Source organism: Phodopus roborovskii, unplaced genomic scaffold, assembly GCF_943737965.1.
Source record: "Phodopus roborovskii unplaced genomic scaffold, PHOROB, whole genome shotgun sequence".
NCBI lineage: Eukaryota > Metazoa > Chordata > Mammalia > Rodentia > Cricetidae > Phodopus > Phodopus roborovskii.
Genome location: NW_026126525.1, coordinates 11,909,601 through 11,924,574, shown reverse-complemented (window position 1 = coordinate 11,924,574; position 14,974 = coordinate 11,909,601). Strand labels below are relative to the sequence as shown.

At 38.9% G+C, this 14,974-nt stretch overlaps 1 protein-coding gene and 2 non-coding genes across 4 annotated transcripts in view; all 3 read right to left on the bottom strand.

Annotated features, from left to right (window-relative positions):
• Positions 1-3,965: 3,965 nt before the first annotated feature.
• G3bp2 (G3BP stress granule assembly factor 2) overlaps positions 3,966-14,974 on the bottom strand; it is a 68,634-nt gene continuing 57,625 nt past the window's right edge. Inside the window, exons 7-12 of one of the 2 annotated variants that reach the window (XM_051198271.1) lie at positions 14,220-14,400; positions 13,223-13,321; positions 9,184-9,286; positions 7,952-8,080; positions 7,044-7,162; positions 3,966-6,763 (exon numbers count right to left, since the gene is read on the bottom strand). In XM_051198271.1, coding sequence (XP_051054228.1) covers positions 6,491-6,763; positions 7,044-7,162; positions 7,952-8,080; positions 9,184-9,286; positions 13,223-13,321; positions 14,220-14,400 — 904 coding nt within the window. In that variant the 3' untranslated portion in view covers positions 3,966-6,490. The remainder of the gene's footprint in view (positions 6,764-7,043; positions 7,163-7,951; positions 8,081-9,183; positions 9,287-13,222; positions 13,322-14,219; positions 14,401-14,974) is intronic. The other variant, XM_051198272.1, reaches the window with a different exon arrangement.
• LOC127232515 (small Cajal body-specific RNA 23) lies at positions 7,753-7,877 on the bottom strand. The gene has a single exon (XR_007835387.1). It is a non-coding gene; the product is annotated as a small Cajal body-specific RNA 23 (non-coding RNA).
• On the bottom strand, positions 11,725-11,857 carry LOC127232514 (small nucleolar RNA SNORA9). Its single transcript, XR_007835386.1, has one exon. It is a non-coding gene; the product is annotated as a small nucleolar RNA SNORA9 (small nucleolar RNA).

Below are 14,974 nucleotides of genomic sequence, written 5' to 3'. Positions count from 1 at the left end.
ATTTTTGAGGCAGTGAGACTTTAAGTTTGCTTTTATTCACAATAGCCACACAATTTGTAATCATGTTTAGTTTCTAAAACAGCTCCATCCAGGGAAGTATCCTTGATAATAGGTATGTCCTAGCCGGGCACCATGAGATCATTCTTGCATAGTAAGGTGTAAGAACAATTGTTTTAGAATCCCCTTAGTTTGTTTCTGCAGTAATTTGCCTTAACCAAATTGCTGTAAATCTGGTTCCTCAGCCTACAATTTTGAGGAACACATCTGGGGTCTGGGTATGGAAATAGCATTTATTTATTTATTCAGATGTAGCAATGAGCTACAGATACATCCTCTCTCTCGTTCCTCTAGACTGTAACAAACCACATGGGCTTTTTAAAAAATATATTTTCATGTGTTCTCTGCCTGCAAGTATGTCTGAGCACCATGAGTGTGCCTGATGCCTACAGAGGCCAAAAGAGGGCATCAGACCCTCTGGAACTGGAGATCCAGTTTGTGCGCTGCCATATGCATGCCAGGAATCAATCAATCCTGGGTCCTCAGAAAGTGTCAAGTGTTCTTAGCCACTGAGCCATCTCTCTAGCCTCTCACATGAATTTTTATAGAATAAACTAAGGTTTGTAGGAAACATAAGTACTTTACCCGTTTCCTGCTTTACAAAAATAAACATTTTAAGGGTCTTTAAAGAGGCCCTGAAACGAACAGGTTATACTTGAGATCAAAGTTGGAAATAATTGTAAAGGAGATAGAGAGTATTAAAGTAAAAGTCACTTTGGGAACTGGGAGGGTAGGTTCAGAGGTAGAGTGCCTCCCTAGAATGCACAAAGCCCAACATTGTATAAAGAGGCATGATTGTTATGGCACAACACTGTAGTCTCAGCTCTCACAAAAGGTGGGGAGTGCCTTCTTGGCTACAAATCAACTCAAGGCCATCCTGGGCTACACAAGACACTACCGGGAAGAGAAGGAAAATGATATACCCTGGGTCAATCAGATTACTAAAGAGGAAAGAATGGAGAACAAGCTCAAGGGCAAGAATGGAGAAAATGAGGTGTAATACAAAATGATTAAACAAAGGAGGTAAGGAATAAGAAATAGTAGGGAAAGCCTGGTACCCACCTAGATAAATTCTAATGGCTAGGTGATAATTGTAAATAAGAGTACTAGAGGGAATGGAGGTAATGTGGACATAACACTAACGTAACGGGAACAAAGTAGAGGAGACAAAAAATTTGTGAAAGTCTTAAATGTCAATCTATTCATAAGGGTAAAAATTCAGGGGTGGCATAAAATAATCCATTCATAAGGATAAAACGTCAGTGGTGAAGACACACACAGCTCAGTAGGAAGGCCTCTGTCCAGCAATTACAAACGTCTAGCACTCCAAATAATAATAAAAAGGTGAAATATGTAGCTGAAGGTGAGCATTAAGTTTAGTTCAAAGAAGGAGACTGGAGTAAGGGGGAAAAAATGCCATTAACATGAACTACTCACAGTGGAAAGGCCATAAAATGGCACTTAAAATTAAAAATCACCAGAATAAGTGTCCTAAGGAAACCACTGTGGAGATGCCTGAAGGTAGACCCAGGTCCTCCAGAAATGACAACAAAGCAAAGCTGTAAACAGGCGAAGGAATATGTCGTCATGACAATTCCACTTCCCAATACACACCCAAGAGCATATATTTCCATAAGAAGCTTCTATTTAGATGCTTATAGCTGCACTGTCCACAGCAGCCAAGGGAAAACCCAAATGTCAGCAGAGAAAAATCTGTTAAGACTGAGGATGTAGTTCATCCCTAGCATTTTCATTCATTAGACAGTGGTCCTCAACCTGAGGGTCTCAGCCCCTTTGGGGTCGCACAACCCTTTCATAGGGGTCACCTAGGATTATCAGAAAAGTTATGAAGTAACAACCATAATTTTATGGTTGGGGTCAGCACATGAGGAACTGTATAACAGGTCGCAGTGTTAGGAAGTTTGTGAACCAGTGGGCTAGAGATACATGAGGAAAGGAAATGATCACTAATGGGTATAGGGCTCCTTCTGAGAAGCGACAAGAATATTCTAGACTTACTAGTGATGGTTACAAGACCTTGTTAAGTCACCAAGAGCACAGTTGTACACCTTGAACAAGGTGACTAGAAGCCAATGAGATGGCTCAGTTTGTAAAGATACTTGTCACCAACCCTAAAGACTTGATTGACTCCTGGTATCCATAGGGTAGAAGAAAACTGACTTCAAAAAGCTATCCTCTGATGTGAAAACATACAACACACACAAAAGATTCTTAAAGTGATTGTTAGGTATGTGAATTGTCTCAATTAAAAAAAAATGGAAAACTAAGAATCACCTATCTGCCCCAAGAAATACTTCTAGTAAATTTTTTGGGGGGAGGGGCGGGCTTTTATAGCCTGTCCTGGTTTGTAAACCAGGTTGGCCTTGAGCTCACCTGCCTCTGCCTTCCAAATGCTGGTATTCATAAGGGCACGAATCACCACTTCGAGGCTCAGTTCCCTCAACGAGATGGTTCTCGCTCAGCCACTACCTTCTACCTGCTGCCAGTCATCCAGGGCACATAACTGCCCCCTCTCCTATCCCAACAGAGGGTTTATTTTGTGCTGCTAATGAATCTATGAGACTTATATAAAAACTTATGCTGAAATGTAATCTCAAAGGACACTACACTTAGAGACTCCGTTAACTGTGCCACTCTCCTAATACTTCATGACAAGGAAAACTTACCCAAACCACTAGACTCTTCAGGGTCTGATTACACAAGTTGGCCAGTACTGACTCATTTGTCATTCTTTCACACATTTAGCACAACTGTCTGCTCTTTCCTCCTGATATCCTCAAAAGCAGTCTTTGCCCTATTTGGTGTCCCAGTATTCTCTGCACACCTGCACTGTGATCTTCAGAGACTTTGTAGCAGCTTACTATTCCGCCTCTTTGTACCCTTTCTGGGTGATCTCATCTAATACAAATGATACAAAAATACTCAACACAGTACTAGAATTATCCATGTGTATTGGCACACATCTTTAACCCAGGGACTCTAGATTCAGAGATAGATCATTAGCACTTAAGGACAACCAGGAGAAATCCTTCCTTAGCAAAGAGGGAGAAATAAGGAGTTACACATTCGATTGCTGCTTCATCCCAAATAACCCACATCTCCTATAAACTTGGACAGCTACAGTTGTTCCACTTGAAATGCTCTTCCTCTAGATTTTCAGTCACTGTTACTTTCCTATCTCTAACCCTTATAAATTAGGTTGCTGTGCTGTCAGAATTAACCTTATTGTAATACAAACTGTGTTCCTCACAGGGTTACTAAGTAGACACTGGATGCTATAAAGTTCTCTTCTGCACTCACTAAGCTCAGGTTGTTATTTGTACCTGCAGACCACCCAATGAGACTTTCTATTTTACAACCCACAATCTGGAACTAGAGCTGTACAAGCTGTATAAAGGGGCAGTAGAGAGCATTTAGTAGAAATGTGAGGCTCAGGAGATAAGGGGGCTCACTGTAAATCACGATTGTTTTACTTCCTTATATGGATATTATGTAAGAAGTATACACAATTGAAAGGGTTGTCAAAAGCAACCAGGAATATTATTTTAGAAAGATTGCAATGAGGCTGAAGAGCTGTTTTATAAGTTGGGTTCAAAGGTTAAAAGGTATTTTGGCCAAGGCTGAGCTCAAATGTCAGGGTAACAGATTCTCACCTCTGAACTGTTGTTAGCTTTATCATCCCCAGTCAGCAACATTCATTTACTTGTAAAATGGGTTAGACTGGGATAGCAATGACATGTTCATATATTTGAATGCTTTGTTTTTTTTTTTTTATATATATATATACCAAGTGTGCTAAAAGGAGTTCAAACTGTTCTCTCAATTGGGCTGTATGAATTACAACTGGGGAAAATGTGACGTCAGATCAAATTAGGGACATAGATAAATGCTGCAGACATCAGTAGTTTATTGTTTTAGTCCAAACACATTTAAAATGGAAACTCAAAGAGAATACTTTCCACCTGAAACAATTAAACTAGATTCTACCAGCATATAATGCTTAACACATTACAAAATAAAGATGGTAATCCGTTGTTTTCTATACCTACTAAAGCCAAGATGGTAAAGCCAATTTGGTTGCAATAGTGTCATAAGGATAGAATATTACCATCAAAAATAAAAATCAGCAAATAACAGTAATGGTAGATGAGTAATTTTTTAGTTTTTCACTGAAAAGGGACAAAATGTTAAAAGTCCACAGTACTGCGGGTGAATTAGTCACCATGTAAACTTCTCCATGTGATGTTTCATTTGTGGTATGTAAAGACTGAAGCTGAATGGCTCTTAGCTCCAATTTTATATTACACTTAACATCATCTCTTGTTGCCAGAACAGTTTATATGGGTTACAGGGCAATATCTTGGATTGAAAATGTTTTGTCCACGTGCTTCTATGTGTATTTGCATACACATACACACAGGAAGAGGAATAATAAAAGAAAAAGTATACTTGTGGGAAACCTCTGACAATAAAGCCACTTATTTCAAAGTAGTTTGGATAAAAGCTTCTAAACTCTAGTATGAACTTCAAGTACTGTACATAAGTGTAAAACTGTTTCAAACAAACAAAACCTTAGCCTTCCAAAATGGAAACTACAAAAATCTGTGTTCACAAAATATATGCAATAGTGCAAGACATTCTCAAACATGGAAGACCTCATTCAAAGGGGGAGACAATAAATTTTACCCATATTGCCCAGCTGACAAAAAAATAGTTAACTTAGCAAAATGTCCCAATAGTTAAGAACCAATTTGCTATCATGTCAAGTGTGTATTTTGCTTTCCTTAAGGTGGAATGGAGAAGTCTTCCATGTTAACTAACAAGCAGCTTTAAGTGGTCACACTTATTTACTCCGCTTCTTGCTTGAAACATCAGAAATCTGATATGGTATACACTGATTGTTCCAACCATAGAGCCAAATAACCTTTGCCATTTTGTGGTTTACTGGAACCTGTTATAAAGACAGACAATAATCCAGCAGCTAGAAACTTTGCTCACAGAATTGCTTAAAGATTCATGTAAAAATAATGAGATGTCGTCCCAGACTTAAATTCAGGAGCCATTCGGGTGCTGACATCAGTTCAAGAATTGTGCAAAATGAATGACAGTTCCCTGCCTCCCCAATTAAGAGCTGCCATTCTTTCCTCTGAAAATTGCAGTATCCTCAACTTGCCATTTTTGGGAATTTGACTGCTTTTAAAATGTGACTAAAATGTACATCAAGCTATTTTATTTTTCCAAACATTAAGTTATTTGATTTTTCCAAGTATTAATGTGATAACATCATTCACACTGGAGCTAAAAGTCTAGACTTAAACATCTGACTTCCTCCCATATAGATCATAGATGTTAACTGAAGAAAACAAGATAAATAAGCATCCATTTTACTAATCTTAAAGATACTGCAATTTTTATACATCAATGATTTTCTCCAACATTTTGCGGCTGTTTGGCTTCGCAGCACAGCAATTCATAACTACACTGCACAGGATCACCAGCAAAGACTGGAATGATGTGTTGTAGAAGGCACCATCATGCTCATTACATTACCAGAGAACAAAAATACAGGAAACGGTTCTCACTGTCCATAGCTTAAAGAAAGGAAAGGGGAAGGAGGAGTGTGTTGAGCAGCCAGCCATCCCTGTACTCAAGAGGGCAGGTTTGAAACTCCTAAATACGGAGCCACTAAATCTGGCCTAGCATTTAAGACCAGGGCATTGGAGGTTCTCATTTTTGTTATTCCGTTCATAACTAAATGATTTCCTTCTGGAATATTTGCAGTCTTGTTAAGGTATGTGTATGCACACGCTGGTCACAGCAAGCAGATAAAATGCCCTCATCATTTCCCAAACTATTCTCTACTGGAAAAGATGAAAGTTTTGTTTGTTTTTTCCCTGTTGCCTCCTGGTGCAGATGTTAATGACTTCAGAGTACCCGGATAGTGCATTTTGATGAAATGTTGGTTTGTATTGGGGGGAAGCCAAGAAAAAAAAAGGCAAGATTCTCCAATTGCACAAATTGCACTATTGGTGTTTCCAACATTAATAGCAGAAACAGTTAACACTTAAAACAAAATGTGCAGCAGAAGATTTTTTTTTTTTTTAGCTCAAATGACCTGAATTCAGTGGGCATGTTCTTTTAAGTTCATTTTGTTGTGGAGAGCTTAAGATACGGTCATTTCTCAGTCCTTAATTCTCCAAGTCTAGTTTTATAAATTAACTATGAATCCTGTTGTGAAATTGGGGGAATAAAGTCCACTTCAATTTAACTGATAACCAAAAGATGCTTTTCACATCAAAGAAATGATCAAAAAGGCTGTGTCACATTCCAAAGCCAAAAAAACTTAACAAGAATGCAAACACGATGAGTTAGGTAGGTACCACTGCCAAAAATCTTTGCGAACAGTGGAACTTCAACGACGCTGTCCGGTGAAGCGGCCTTCCATCTGCCCGGTTCCTCTTCCAGAACCAAGTTTCTGAGCCATGCCCCCTCGTGGAGGTGGTCCTCTTCCATCACGATCACGCATCATTCCACCACCCACAATTCCACGTGGACCGCCAGGACCTCGATCACTGCGCCTGATATCCCTGCGGTCGTCACCGCCACCTCTGGTTTCCCGCTCTCTGGCAGCTCTTGTTTTCTTCTCTTCTACATTTAAGCGCACTTCTCCCCGAAACATAATTGGCTTTAAAAGGAGAAAAGTGACAAGGCTGAGTTACCCAGGAATTGGCAAACATTAATTTGCTTAAGAAAATCTAAGAAATAAAAATTTTGGCCTTTTAGTCAAATGAAATTTACGATTATACAGGACAGACTGTAATATTCTCTTCACTCTTTGCATAAATACCATTTCATAATTAAATTAACTATTTTTAGGTTAGCATAAAATTTTTCTACAGTTTTAAGTTTCAATTCATACTATATACAAAGGAAAAACCTTGGATTATCCCACTTAAATCACTTACTTTTGCAATTAAGATTCTCTGAACTGGTTCAGGGTCATCAAAAACCACAAAACCAAAATTTGGAAGTTTTCCCCCAACACCCTTGGTATTGATGCGAAGTTCCACAACGTTTCCGAAACCTGTGAAAATTTACATTACATCAAGAGTTAAGTATTTTAACAGAACATTCTAGTTACTGTAAGTGTTCAGAATGAAAAACTATCATTTTCTGATTAGTCTGAAAAGCTGCTTTGCCAGGTTACAGTAGATTCTCTCAGGATGACTGTCATCTCAGACCCTAACTCCTCCTAACCAACTGCTTGCTATTGTATCCTCTTTCACGGGAAAAAGCTACCACTATTTCATCCCATCTCCTGAAGTAGATTCAACACTCAGCAGGCACTATCATTTTCATTTCCTCCCATCCCAAAAATTAAAGTTGAGTTTGAAAGCAGGTGAGATACAAACCCCTCCCCCCTTTTTTAAAAGTTTATTTGTTTGCTTATTACGCAGAGGTGGGTTGTAATCTATCATGTTCATGCTGGAAATTGAACTAAGGATCTCTGGAAGACCAGCCAGTGCTCTCAACTTCTAAGCCATCTCCTTTACTATATGGGCTTTACTATATGAAAAGAAATTACCTATTTCTCCCTTTTAAAACTGTATTTAAGTTCAAGAATATCATCTTTGAAGGGACATTTCATGCTGCAAGTTAGGCCAGAAGTGGAGCTGTTGTACTGAAAACCGTGGAGTCCTGTTGTCCACTTGGACAGGACACCCCCAACCAGTCCAAATTCTTTTGCTCATGGTGGGCAGGTCAGGACCACAAGGAAAAGACAGAGCCCTGGTGAGCACCTGTTTGTCTGACATAGGGTTAACAGTTACATTTTACATTTAATGTCTAATATATATAAAAGTAGACCACTTACTCATAAAAAATTCTTTCAGCTCATTTTCATCAATATCATGAGGCAAGTTGCCAACAAAAAGTTGATGACTATCCGGATAGCGAATTATTCTCCGGTTATCAGAGTCATTCTGTTCCATGTCTCCTCTGCCTGAAAGACAGGAAGGACACTAAGGCCAACAACATATGGACAGTAGAAAGCAATTGGGAGGAAAGTCAGTATTTATGGAAGGCACACACCAAGAGGCAGTGGCAGGTAGTTCTGAAGCAGGGATGAATGATGAGACCTTGTCTCAAAAACAAGGTCAATATTATATTCCTACTCCTTGAAAATGTGAAATGCATTCATAGGTGAATGCAGAGTCATGTGGATGGATATTGACTACTGATCTGACCAGCACTGAATGGACAGTTCGCTTTCACCCATGAAGAAAGCAGTAAAGAATGTTGTTACTAAATATCTCATTCTTTACACTTTACCACTTACACTTTGTATTTCACAATATTTCCTTTTTTGTGCCTGTTGCCTAAGGTACTATCACATATAAATCTTTATATTTGATTCTCTCAATAATAGCAACAATAGAGAGACATCACACAAAAAAGAACTTTGCATATCATGATACTAAATGTCAAAGCTCATTAATACATGTTACCACCAGGAACTCCTAAATTGAGGTTATCTACCTGCATGCAAAAATTCATTCTCTTTTCATGGTTCCCCCACCACCAAATGTTTCTCAGCCCTGGCTGTCCTGGAACACATTCTATAGACCAGGCTGACCTCAACCAAACACTAGACCACCTGCCTCCCAAATCCTGGTCGGAAGAGGACTTCCATATCCCTGACCAACTGCCAACTGCAGACAATTCTGACCTGCTATGTGCATGCTGAACCTTGGTCTTCTGGACGATCACCAGTAAGTACCAGTAAGCCTTCTTTCTTCTCCAGACTTCAGAAGCATTATAAATATCTCATAGATTTCAAATAACAGCACTACCATCTTAGCTAATGATGCCACATTTAAAGTACTTTTTTTCCTGAAGGAATAGCGGGTAGAGTAAGCTGGTTACCACCAGCCCAATTTAGAGTTCTTAAAGTCAGCAACAATCTCAGCAGATTGTATAGGGTTATAGGGACACACTGCTGAGATGGCCTTACACAGACCTGGGCTGGGTATGAAACCCAACAGTTTTTAAAGTATATTCTTTTCTTTTCCAACTTTCCAATAAACCTTGAAGAGGTGAGTTTACCTGGTCTTGGTCCTCGAGGAGGGAAACCAGGTCGTTCTCGAGGTCGTTGTTCACGCACCCTTGGTGGTTGAGATTGAACTTCTGGTTTAGCGTCAACCCTTGGCTAAAATATAATGGAAAAATTACAATTTATATTATAAAGAATAACTTCTACAGGAGAAAGTCCAATCACAGCATCTATTAGCAAGTCACTAACAAGGATGACATTAACTTTATGTTTATTGTACATAATTTCCTATGTGTATTGAATACATTTTATAAGATATTCTGTACCAAGGTACGACTGTAGGGTAGATCTTAATTTTCTCACTCAAGACTGTATAATTCACACTAAGCTGCTTTTGTATAACTCTTTAAAATTAAAATTATACTTGAAATGAAACAGCATTAAGTCATTGCTACAAAAAGAAAAATCACAAAATGCAAGATGAGCAACTCCATATACATACATAAGACAGAAGTTAAAAAAGCTTTCTAAATAATGACAATTCCTCAGTATCTAGCTTGCTCCCTTCAGCCATTAATGGCACTCATTCACATTTCCTAATCTTGAAACCAGTATTTTAACAGTTTGAACTCTTCAGGATGGTGGCAAGTGCCCATAATACCAGCACTCAGAGTCAGGAAGATCAAATATGAGTGACAGAGGACTTTCCTTAACTTACAGGACTCTGTCAGCTGCTGACTCAATATAAATAATGAAATCCCTTGTAAAGAGCCAAGGATTATGACTCAAAAAGACAAAACTAAGTGAATCTTCAAAGGATGTTGAATGCATTCAGCAGAATAGACACCCCCAGCTAACAGTACCTTAATCATTGAGGCCCTTGGTCTAATCAGTACTTTATTTTTCATTGGTTATATAACCGGTAAGTTATATGATCAAAACTGACCATTTAGATAAGGTATATATTAACTTTACAACATTAGTGTGGTTACTTAAAAGAGCTACCTATTTCTCACAGTCTGGTTCTCTTTCCTATGATATTTTCCCTGCAGATGATATCTCATGTCCTGGAATTTGCCTAGTCACAAAATTAATTTTGCTGGGTATGGTGGCACATCTCACAACTCGGGAGGCAGATTCATGGGTTCAAGGCCAGCCAGAGCTACCCAGATGATTTAGTTACCATTTTTTTGTTATAAAGCGCATCTAGCTATCTTTCTGTGTATGGGAGTGGGCAATCCTTGAGGACTGAATTTATACGCATTGGTGCTTTGCCTTCAAACTGAGCCAGCCCAGTTTGATCTTAAACTTGCAATGCTGCTCCCATTACATCCCACACTGCTGGGATTTCAGTGTGCATCACTGAAAGAACCAAGCACGGAGCTTCAATAGCACTCAGCAATAATTGGTTCATAATATCCTAACAATGAGGCAACTGCTGTAGGTGTGCAAGGGTTCAATAACATTCAACCTAGTATGTAATGCCTGGAAAAGGCATCTTTCGAAATGCATGCTTACCTCTACTAAAGGGAGTCTCAAAGCAAAATTTAGTACACTTTGTATTATCAATCAGAACTGAAGAACAAAAAATTTTTTATTTACTGGACATACATAATAAACACTCCACATGTGTGGTCCAAGTCTTTAATCCTAATAGCCTAGAGACAGAACCAAGTGGAATGAATTCAATCAACAACAAACTGGTCTGAGACCCTATCTCAAAAACAAAAAAATAGGGGGGAGCACTTGCTGCTCCTTCAGAGAACGCACATGGCTGCAAAATAAGTTCTCTACAATTCCATTTCCAGAATCTGAGGCCATATTCTGACCCCTAGTCACTGTACATACATATTTGGTACAGATATATACAGGCAAAACTATCCACTGAAACAAATGCCAACCAGGTCAGCTATGCTCTTCAGTCTGTTTAAAACTGGCCATTCCTAACAGATGAAATGTCTATTACCCGACATAGTATCAAGATATTCTATTTTACTTCATGTACCCAGAAATAATGACCTTCCAGCAAATCCTACAAATGAATGACAATATAAAGATGGTCAAATAAAAGCCATGATTATCAGCACATAAACAAGTTCTTCATCAACACAAGGAGACTATCTTATCCAGACTCCACCTACCTACCTCAGTATCCTAAAAGTATACTATCAGTATTTACCAAATAATCAACTCATGAAGAACTTATAAAGAAGCTGAAGGCTATTAGCCCAAGGGGGTGGAACAATCAATTTATTATACTGTTTTTAATTATGTGTGTGTATGTATATATGTGTGCGGGGGGGGGGGTTATGTGCCTGAGTGCCTACTGAGGCCAGAGGCATCAGGTACCCTGGAGTTTTAAAGGCAATGTAAAACTGGCTACATGGGTGCTAGGAACTTGGGTCCTCTTTTTTTTATAAAAAAAAAAAGCAATGTGTTCTTTACTACTCAATCTTTTATACATTATTATTAGAGTGTGAAATAAAACTTAAAAAGGGACTCTAGGATATATCCTAGAGTCTAAAATATAATCCCTTAAATATAGTACTTTGGTGTAAATATAGAAGAAACACACATTACCTACCCTCCTTTTTTAATGTCTGAAATTTCTATAACCTTGCTCTGGAGAGGGCAGGGCAAGGCCTCAAACCACTTCAAAACTGTTCTGGCAAGCACTATTGGAATGCACAGGGTCACTACAGACCGAAGCACGCTGGAGGCTTGCTAATGCAAGGTGATTTTAAGGACTCACCTTTCAATCCCAGTACTAGGTAGGGAAACAGAGGCAAGCACATCTTTGATTTCAAGGCCAGCCAGAACTATACACCAGACTCTGTCCCACCTCACCCAAAAGAAAAGTGAACATGCTGATCATAAACTGTTAGTGAAAGGCAAATGTAGTATTAAATACTTGTAAAATAACTGTTGGGCCTTGGCTGACCAATTGAGAGCACACTGTTCTTCCCTAACACAGGGTTTCCATCCTCAGCACCCATAGGGCGGCTCATCACCATCTACCTCTGCTTCCAGTCCCTAAGGAACCAACTGCCCCTCCTGGGGTGTGAGGGCACTGCATGCACAGGGTGCAAATATATACACCCAGACACACAAAATCCAATTAGTTATAAATACACCAAGTGTGACCAAATCCCAAACAACAACTCAATAGACTCCAACTGGGAATGTGACAGAAAAGTCCAAGGAGTAAATCATCCCTTCTCCAGGTGGGTTTAGAAGGCAATAATCACCAGGGTGGAAGTTTTGGCTTGTGATCAAATATAAGTACATTTAACTGGAAAAAAAAAAATCACAAAGGTATTATGGTAGCATGTATGTTACAAATGATATGTAGAGACATTATGAGGACAAGATTATCACTACTTTTAAAACCTCAATGTCTTAGTGTTAGAACATCTAAAGAATGCATACAATCACCATTTTAAATGTAAATATTCTAGGAAAATGAAGCTCAACTCAAAATATAAGGGAAAACTGGACATTGAAGTATGCCAATAAGCTTAATTCAAATTTAAGTTTTATCTAACAAGCATTAATGTCTTATTTTCATAGTTTTGGAAAGCTTTGAAATGATAAGATGACAAACAGACAAAAAGCATATTGAAAGTTAAGGTGAACACTACAGTCATAAGTTGGTACTGGCTTCAATTAAATTGTGTGAATCACTAACAGACTGAGTTTAGGCCATGTAAATATATATAATATATACATGTATGATATATATTATATACATATACACACAATTTTCTACTTTAAAACAATTTATATAAATGTCATTCTATTTTGTGCCTTAAATTTCTTACCTAAAATACTTTTGCTAAGATGTAAAAATTTTCAAAAGGAGTATTTTTAAAAGAAGCCTTTAAAATGACAACATAATGTTAATAAACCAACTTAATCTGTATTACACACCCAAACCCCAAATACCACCTCTGTAAGATTAATAGAGTTTTGGCATTTAAAGTGGGTGTATTGACATTTAAGACATTTTGTTCACTCAATTAAAAAGGTATAAAGACTAAGCAATTGGCAAATGTAACAAGGATACAATCCAATGTGTTCACAGATCATTACCTGTGAGACTGGTGCTTTAACATGGGGTGGAATTCCAGAGGAAGAAACAGTACCACTAGGAGGCAGGTTTTTACTGGTCACTGAAGCCCAGGAGAAAGCCTGCAGGAAATGCAACAAACCTAGACTACTAATCATGGAAAACCACCAACATTCCTACAGGGAAACTTCCAAATACATAATCTCTTTTCATTTCTAATCTGTTTCCTTTATATTGAAGGACTCCTAAAAGAAAAGGCACACACACACATGCCAGTCTGTGTGCCAGCACTCATCAGTATGCAAGATACAACTGTTTTGTCTCAACTGCTAAATAAAACCACACCAAGTTCCTATATAAGCAGGTGGCAAACAAAACCACTATCAACTAAACATACTGTAAAATCTGAACCAGATAGAACTGACTTCTTCCCCCTTTTTGGAGAAGACCAAATATGAGGGATGCTGGTTGGGGGGCGGGGGGGGGGAACAATAGAAGAGAACACAGCACTAGTTGGACACTTAACAGACACTTACAAATTGAACAAGGACTCTTCTACTCTCTGCCCAAATATACTTTAACCTTCTACTCAGAGGTAAAGAGGTTTAACATGGTATGTACTATGGGTGTCACGAATCTCCCATAGAATTTGTATATATAACTGAGCCCATTTAAATCGCAAACAGGTGGTATCTTTCACAGATCAACTTCAGCTGGGACATTGCATGACTCCTGCCTGGAGCATCACAAGAGATGAGCAACTGAAAGCCTCATACATGGACTTGAGTCATCTCATGTAAGTCAGCACTGCATACAGACGAGTAATCTTAAGTCATAAATTCATACTTTTGGGGTAGAGAAAAACCATGAACTCTCCCCAGAACAAAAACTCCAGGTTCTTTCATATACATTAAAGTATAGCTTACTATATCAAATAACAACCAAAAACCCTGCTTTATTATTAATGGCACCAGGCATGAAACCTGAGGTTACAGGTCTGAAAAGTCCCTGTGGCCTCACCTTGGGTGGTTCTGGAGGGAGAGAAGCAGGCTCAGAGGGAGGTGGGCTAGCAGACTTCTCCTCTAGCTCTTCCAAGTTCTTCTCCTCCAACTGTGGTTTCAGCTCTTCTGCCTTTACTTCAGACTCCGGCTCAGGCTCAGGTTCATGAGAGGGGTCTTCTAAAGGTTCCTCTATGCCATTACTAGAATGGAAAATCTAGGTCACCAACTAGGAGATTAAATGACATGATGATGTTCGCACACAGTCCTGCCTGCTGTGCACCTACTAGCAAAATGGCACCAGAGACATCCAGTGAAACTCATCTTTCTGCTGCTTTTGGTTTAGAGATTTCACCATGCGTCCCGCAAAATCAGTAAGATCCAAATACTTCCTTCAGTGTATCATCACATCCAGACCCAGCAATTCTTAAAAATGGTTTATATTTCTGTACCTAGGAGTGTTTTGCTTACATGTACATGTGTGTACCTCTGTAAGCCTCTGTAAGCCAGAAGATGACATTAGATTCCCATGTATAGGGATATAGATTGCCATGTGGGAATCTCTCAGGACCTCTGTAAGAGCAGCCAGTGCTAATGGCTGTGCCATCACTACAGCTACAACATTTTAAAACTACATACCCAAAACTGCTTATTTTAATACAACTATAAACCCTGTGCTTTTTTTTCTAGTGTGTGATGGGACAATGCATGATGGCCACAGGACACCAGGCCTGCAGGGTAAGCATCTTCCTGACTGAACCACCTCTTTGTCCCCTA